General features: G+C 53.1%; 1 protein-coding gene across 1 annotated transcript; it reads right to left on the reverse strand.

Annotated features, from left to right (window-relative positions):
- Positions 1-189: 189 nt before the first annotated feature.
- On the reverse strand, positions 190-7,441 carry LOC140680491 (uncharacterized). Its single transcript, XM_072918066.1, has 3 exons — positions 7,424-7,441; positions 6,680-7,133; positions 190-6,534 (listed from the first exon to the last, which is right to left on the reverse strand). The coding sequence occupies exons 1-3, from the start codon at positions 7,439-7,441 to the stop codon at positions 4,988-4,990; spliced, it is 2,019 nt and encodes a 672-aa protein (XP_072774167.1). The 3' UTR covers positions 190-4,987.
- Positions 7,442-8,002: the final 561 nt, after the last annotated feature.

The raw sequence follows: 8,002 nt of genomic DNA on the forward strand, positions 1-8,002 counted from the left end.
TTATTCATGGTGGGATTTCTTTCCTCAAATCAAACCTGCTTTTTCCAGGGAAAAAAAAAAAAAAAAAAAACACAAAAAAAACCCCAAACTGTTTTATCCCATTCCCCTCTTTCCCAGAGTATCCATGACAAGTTGTGGGATGATTTTTTTTGGGGGGGGGGGGGGAAAACTCAACTCAAGCACAACAAAAAGTTTTCAAGCTGGCTTTAATCATCTCCACTTGCTGCCCCAATACTGTACATGCAAAGCCAATTAAAAGGTGAATAATTCAGCTTTTCCTCCCTTTTTTTTTTTTTCTTTTTTTTCCTGTTTTTTTTTTTTTTTGGGAAGGAAAATGTCAGGAATATTTTACAAAACAACGTGCGCCCTCAGAGCCATCGGTCCCGCAGATAGAAACCACAAAAAATACAAGAGTTTGACATTTAAGAAAGGACCACACACATAGAAAACGGGACAGGACACAGGTAGAAAATTCCATTTGCTCGTTTTTTTTTAAATATTCCCACTTTTCTGTAGCTGTACCAAACCCATCCCCTTCTCTTGGGCTCCAAGGATGCTCCAGTTCCTTCCCGGTGATTTTTGGGGAGGGTGGAGTTGTGGGATGGGAGGAATCTGTCATTAAACCCAGTTTAGCACAACTGGAGGGGATGGAGTCACTGCTCCCATCCCAGCTCCCAGAAACCCTAAAATATCCAAGGAAACTCTTCCCTGGCTCTCCCTTCCCCATCAGCTGTCACCTTCTCATTTAGTGCCAATTAACTCGGAGTTAATTAAGCTCTGACACTTCCCCCCCCCTCCTGGTGATCCCTTTCCATGCAAATTTTATGGGATTTGTGGCTGGAAAATGTGAAGGATTTTGGGGTTTTGGACTCTCACCCCCATCCCTCCTTTCTGCCTCAGCTTCCAAACGTTTGGAATTTCCAGCAGAGCTCTGGGAGCATCTCCTTGCCTTTAATCCCTCATCATCATTCCCACCCTTTTATTCCCTTTCCTTTCATTTTCAATGGACCCAAACCAGTCTGGAATTCCACAATTCCCTTTCGTTCCCCCTCAAACTTTTTTAGGGGGAAGCTGGGTTGAAAGATTATTTATTATGGATAAAATCCCTCCATTTGGAATGGAAATCCAGAATTTCTTGGATGGGGTAAACATTCCCAAACTTCACTCCTAAAAATCCATCGGGGCTTTTCCCTCTGTTTTTATTTCCCTGGTTTCCCAAATTCCAGGAGAAATTCTCAACTTTGTTTTACCCTTTTAGGTGTAAACTTGAGGGGTTAATGACAGATTCCAGAGTCCTGGATCATCCTGAACATTCCAGGGATGAATTCCGAGCTGGGGAGGAGGAGGAGGAGGAGGATGGGATGGGGAAGATTCTCTCCTTTCACGAAAAAGATCAAAGCCCTTTAAGAAAACAAGGCCACCAACTTCACAAAGTGCTCTGAACATTCAGGGGGCTCCCCCTCGGGATTGGGAATTCCTCTGGGATATTCCCTGTGGTGGGAGAAAATTTTGGAGAGGGATTTGTGCCCTTCCAAAGGCTTTGGAAAAGGATTTGTGCCCATCCAGGGGCTTTGGAAAAAGATTTGTGCCCTTCCAAGGGCTTTGGAAAAGGATTTTTGCCCCTCCAGGGGCTTTGGAAAAGGAATTTGTGCCCTTCCAAAAGCTTTGGAAAGGAATTTAAGCCCTTCCAAGGGCTTTGGAAAAGGATTTTTGCCCCTGCAGGGGCTTTGGAAAAAGATTTGTGCCCTTCCAAGGGCTTTGGAAAAGGATTTTTGCCCCTCCAGGGGCTTTGGAAAAGGATTTGTGCCCTTCCAAAAGCTTTGGGAAGGAATTTATGTCCTTCCAAGGGCTTTGGAAAGGAATTTGTGTCCTTCCAAGGGCTTTGGAAAAGGACTTTTGCCCCTCCAGGGGCTTTGGAGAGGGATTTGTGCCCTTCCAAAAGCTTTGGAAAGGAATTTGTGCCCTTCCAAGGGGTTTGGAAAGGGATTTGTGCCCTTCCAAGGGCTTTGGAAAGGAATTTAAGCCCTTCCAAGGGCTTTGGAAAGGGATTTGTGCCCTTCCAAAAGCTTTGGACAGGGATTTGTGCCCTTCCAAGGGCTTTGGAAAAGGATTTGTGCCCTTCCAAAGACCTTGAAAAAGGATTTGTGCCCCTCCAAGGGTTTGGAAAGGGATTTGTTGTGCCCTCCCAAGGGCGTGAGCAGCGCTGGATTTTTGGAATCGAACCCCTCGCCCACCCTGGGAGGGTTTTGGGGGGCTCAGGGCAGCCCTGGAGGAGCTGCTGGACAGGGAGGGTGGAAAAGGGGCCCAGGGATCCCTCTGGATCTTCCCTCCAACTCTGGGATCCCTCTGGATCATCCCTCCAACCCCGGCACTCCCTTGCCTTGGGCTGGAATCCCAAAGGGAGCAGGGTTGGGAATTGCCCACCCCAATCATGGATTGCTTTTCATTCCACAGGGAAACAAAAATAAAACCAAACAAAAAAAAACCTGGATGTGGCCGAGTGCACAAGCTCTGGGTCCTAAAGGAATGGAAAAAGTGGGAAAAGGGAAGGATCCAAGGAAAAGGAAAGGATGAGGTATAAAACAAGCGGAGCTCCAGGCCCTGGGGGAGCACTGGGATCTCCTGGATTCCTGGAGTCCATCCCGGTGTTCCTGAGGGATGCTCCCACAGCGTGGAGGTTCCTCAGCCACCCAGACCAACACCTGGACACTTTTCTGTGTCTTTTTAACCCCAAAATCTTCCTCAGGTGAAGCGGGATCGTTCCACCCGGTCACGGAGCGACTCCCAAAATTCCAACCCTGTTATTTGGGATGCTTTTTTTTTTTTTTTTCCCCTAAAAAGTCTTTCCTGCAGCTTTTCAATTCCTAGAAGTGATTTTCACATTTTTAACCAACCAGCCAAGGTTTGGGAGGTGGTTTCTCCATGAAAAAGAAATCCTGCCCTGCCCCTGGAAGTGTCCCAGGATGGGGCTTGGAGCAGCCTCTGAGGGGCTGGAATTTTATGGATTTTCAAGTCTTTCCCACCCAACCCAGCCTGGGATCTGTGGAGCAGAGGGAAGACTTCCAGTTGGGAACAGCTTTGCTACAAAAACATTGGAAAATGCTGCCCTTGGCACAGCTGGATGCAAACCCCACATGGAATTCTCCAGATCCATCTGCAGCCATGAAATCCCGAGGGAAAGCAGGGAGAGCTCTTCCCATCCATCAGGAAAAACACATTTCTGTTGGATTCAGCCCAGCTGTTGTTCCTTGATCTGCACAATTCCATTATTTTCCAAACCAATCCCACACCTTCCAGAGGTTCCCACATCCGGGCATTTCCCATCCATCCATAAAGAAACGTCTGAGTCAACTGGAAGAAGAATTTTCCACCTGGTGCAGTTTGGGTTTGTTTTTTTTTAGATATTATTTTGTGTGAGGAAAAATCATTCCTGCCCCGCTGGAGTCCAGGTGGGAATTGTGGAATCCAGGCTGGATTTCCCAAGTGGTGGTGTCAGGCAGTGAACAGAAGAGATTCCCTGTCAGCCAAGGGAATCCTGATCCCATTCCTGAGGAATTCCTGTTTCCTGGAGGAAAGGTTGGCAGAGCTGGGAATGCTGGAGGGAATTTTCCCCCCTCTCCGGTGCTCTGTGGCAGTAGGTTCAGGGAATTGCTGCTGTATTCCATTTAATTTTGGGAAAACTCCACCCAGACCTCCTCTCCCAGGTTTTCATTGTGCCCTGATGGTGATGGAACAGCCGCTGCATTCTGGCTGATCCCAATTTCTTGGAAATTTTCGTTGGATTTTGGCAAATCTGCCCCATTCCAGGCTGGTGGAAAAACCAGGGATAACTCAGGCCTGGAATCTTGGAGTGTTCTCTGTGCTTTGAGTGAATTTTGTCAGCTTTCAGGGGATGTTCCAGCATCATTCCAAGGTTTTGGTTTGTTTTTTTTGTCACATCCATCCTCGTGATTCCAGCTGGGGGTTTGGATTTCAGTTCTGGCAGTGTCAGGTGGGGGCTGCTCCTCTCTGCTGGGGGCTGGGTGTGAAATGGGCTGCAAAAACTGATGTCATTCCATATTAATTCCTCTTTCCAGGAAAAAAACCTAAAAATCTCTGGCAAATCCAGCGACTTGGATTTCTTTCCTTGATAGAAAATCGAGGAAATCGTCAAACTCAAAATTCCTTCCAGGGAATTTTTTGCAGACTCAAATTGCACATCAAATAAATGCCCTCTGCGAGGAAATATTCCCCCAGAAAAACAACAAAAAACCAACCTTGGGGTGCAGGAATTTCTCCTGGGATGGAGCTCACACCCTCGGGAGCTGCCATGGGGCTCAGTTTGGGATTCTTGGGTGTCTTGGCCGTGTTTTTCTCCGTTGAGGAAGGAAAACATCTGACACGATGTCCTGAGGGGCTGAGAAAGGAGAAGCTGATGTTGCAACCCCAGCGTGGCACAATCCTGGCTTCTCCCCCAGTTTGGGTTTCCCACACCAGTCCAAGGTGGGTCATTCCTGCTGGGAAGAGCGTGGCAGCTCCTGGGGGACTGGGAGGGAAGGAGGGGACGTTTTCCTGGATTTTGGTGTCACTTCGTGGCGTTCCCACTCCTCCAGGAGCAGGAGGAGCCGCCTCCCACGTGGAGGGGCTGCGCTTTGTCCTTGTCACCCCCAACTCATCCTGGCGAGCCGAAACCTTTGGGATTTCCTCCTTCCCAGGGGGAATTCCACCGGGATTTTTCCCAGCAGAAAACCAGGGGTGCTTGTGGTGGCCCTGGGGGACACGGGGTGGCCGTGGGGAGCACATGGTGGCCCCAGGAGCGCGTGGTGGCCCTGGGGGATGCGTGGTGGCCCCAGGGAGCGCATGGTGGCCCTGGAGGGTGTGTGGCGGTCCTGGAGGACGCGTGGTGGCCCCAGGAGTGCGTGGTGGCCCTGGGGGATGCGTGGTGGCCCTGAGGGGCATGTGGTGGCCCTGGGGGATGCATGGTGGCCCTGGGAAACGTGTGATGGCCTCAGGGAGGGCGTGGTGGCCCCGGGGACATATGGTGGCCCTGGGGGATGCGTGGTGGCCCTGGAGGGTGCGTGGTGGCCATGGGGGGCATGTGGTGGCCCCAGGAGCGTGTGGTGGCCCCGGGGAGCACGTGGTGGCCCTGGAGGGCGCGTGGTGGCCCTGGAGGGTGCGTGGTGGCCCTGGGGAGCGTGTGGTGGCCCTGGGGAGCGCGTGGTGGCCCTGGGGAGCACGTGGTGGCCCCAGGAGCACGTGGTGGCCCTGGGGAGCGTGTGGTGGCCCTGGGGAATGCGTGGTGGCCCTGGGGGATGCGTGGTGGCCCTGGGGGATGCGTGGTGGCCCCAGGGAGCGTGTGGTGGCCCCAGGGAGCATGTGGTGGCCCCGGGGAGCGCGTGGTGGCCCTGGAGGGTGCGTGGCAGTCCTGGAGGATGCGTGGTGGCCCCGGGGAGCACGTGGTGGCCCTGAGGGGCGTGTGGTGGCCCTGGGAAACGTGTGATGGCCTCAGGGAGGGCGTGGTGGCCCCGGGGACATATGGTGGCCCTGGAGAGCGCGTGGTGGCCCTGGAGAGCGCGTGGTGGCCCTGGGGGATGCGTGGTGGCCCCAGGAGCACGTGGTGGCCCCAGGAGCGCGTGGTGGCCCTGAGGGGCGTGTGGTGGCCCTGGGGAGCACATGGTGGCCCCAGGAGTGCGTGGTGGCCCTGGAGGGCGCGTGGTGGCCCTGGAGGGCGCGTGGTGGCCCCAGGAGCGCGTGGTGGCCCTGGGGAGCGCGTGGTGGCCCCAGGAGCGCGTGGTGGCCACGTTCTGCTGCTCGTGCCCCGTCCCTGCTCCCAGCCAGGCACGGCCGTGGGATGTTCCTGGCAGGGAACGCTGCCGGAGGAACGCGGGAATGAACGCGGAGGGGGTGGGAGCTGCGCCCACGGCAGGAGCAGAACGTCCCTGCTCCGCTCCCTGCTCTGCCCACGCTCCCGCTCCGTGCCCGGGACGATCCCGCCGCGGCAGATTTGGGGTTTTGCCGTCGGAATGGAGTTGGTGAAGGCAGAGGGAAGAGCGGCAGCTGGAGGAGGGGAAAGCTTTTCCTTTTGGGATGCTTTCCCTCGCGGAGAGTCAAAAATCCGCCCCAGGCTCCGGCGGGTTGGGCCTCGTGGGATTCTGTGCGCCGTGATCTCCTCGTGGAATTGCTCCGTGCTCGGCAGGGAACATCGAGTCCGAGCCTTGTTTGTTCCTGTCTCAGCACTCCGGGCACCGGGAACTGGGAATGGGAACCGGGAACTGGGAATGGGATGCTGGGAATGGAAAACTGGGAATGGGATACTGGGAATGGAAAACTGGAAATGGACATGGGGATGGGAACTGGGAATAGGAACTGGGAATGAGATGCTGGGAATGGGAATGGGAACTGGGAATGGGATACTGGGAATGGAAAACTGGAAATGGAAATGGGGATGGGAACTGGGAATAGGAACTGGGAATGGGAAACTGGGAATGGAAAACTGGGAATGGGATGCTGGGAATGGAAAACTGGAAACTGGGAATAGGAACTGGGAATGGGAAACTGGGAATGGAAAACTGGGAACTGGGAATGGAATGCTGGGAATGGAAAACTGGTAACTGGAAATAGGAACTGGAAATGGGAACTGGGAATGGAAATCTGGGAATGGGATGCTGGGAATGGAAAACTGGGAACTGGGAACAGGAACTGGGAATGGGATACTGGGAATGGAAAACTGGAAACGGGAATGGGGATGGGAGCTGGGAATAGGAACTGGGAATGAGATGCTGGGAATGGGAATGGGAACTGGGAATAGGAACTGGGAATGGGAAACTGGGAATGGAAAACTGGGAATGGGATGCTGGGAATGGAAAACTGGTTACTGGGAATAGGAACTGGGAATGGGAAACTGGGAATGGAAAACTGAGAACGGGAATGGGGATGGGAACTGGGAATAGGAACTGGGAATTAGATGCTGGGAATGGGAATGGGAACTGGGAATAGGAACTGGGAATGGGAAACTGGGAATGGAAAACTGGGAATGGGATGCTGGGAATGGAAAACTGGGAACTGGGAATAGGAACTGGGAATGGGAACTGGGAATGGAAAACTGGGAACGGGAATGGGGATGGGAGCTGGAAATAAGAACTGGAAATGGGATGCTAGGAATAGAAAACGGAACTGGGAATGGAAAAGTGGGAATGGAAAACTGGGAATGGAAAACCGGGTATGGGGATATGAATGGGGATGGGCACTGGGAATAAGAATGGGAGTGGGAACTTGGAATGGGAAATTGGGAATGAGAAACTGGGAATGGGGATGGGAACTGGTAACTGGGAATGGAAAACTGGGAATAGGAACTGGGAATGAGAAACTGCGAATGGGAAGTGGGAATAGGGATCGGATCTGGGAATGGGGGAGTTTATTCCCCAAACCACCACAGGCATCCCACATTCCCAGAGGTCTCCATCCCGGAATCGCAGCCTCCTCTGAGGAGGATTTCACCCTTCGTCCTTCACGGGGGGAAAGGTTGAACTTTTCCCCATCCCAGCAGGATCCAGCCAATTCCCTTCCGGGTGGTTTGGAGTTGGCGAAGTCACGGCAGCAGCTCCGATGGCACCGAAGTTGTGGCAGCGCCGGCTGAATTGGCCACAGCACAGAGTCCTGCTGGCCACGGTTTTGGGGCTGTGGAACCCCAAGTGTGGGTTTGTAGACCCCAAAGTTGGAGTTTGTAGACCCGCAGATCTGGTTTGTAGACTCCCAAGTTTGGGGATTTGTGGATCCCAAGGTTTGGGGTTGTGGAACTTCAGGGTTATGGAATTCCAGGTTGGTGGTGGAACCCCAGATTTGGGTTGGTGGACCCCCAAGTTTGGAGTTGTGGAGCTCCAGATTTGGGTTGGTGGAACCCAGATTTGGGTTTGTGGACCTCCAGATTTGGGTTGGTGGAACCCCAAGTTTGGGGTTGTGGAGCTCCAGATTTGGGTTTGTGGAACTGCAGATTTGGGTTTGTGGACCTCCAGATTTGGGTTTG

Source organism: Taeniopygia guttata, chromosome 23, assembly GCF_048771995.1.
Source record: "Taeniopygia guttata chromosome 23, bTaeGut7.mat, whole genome shotgun sequence".
Classification (NCBI taxonomy): Eukaryota; Metazoa; Chordata; class Aves; order Passeriformes; family Estrildidae; genus Taeniopygia; species Taeniopygia guttata.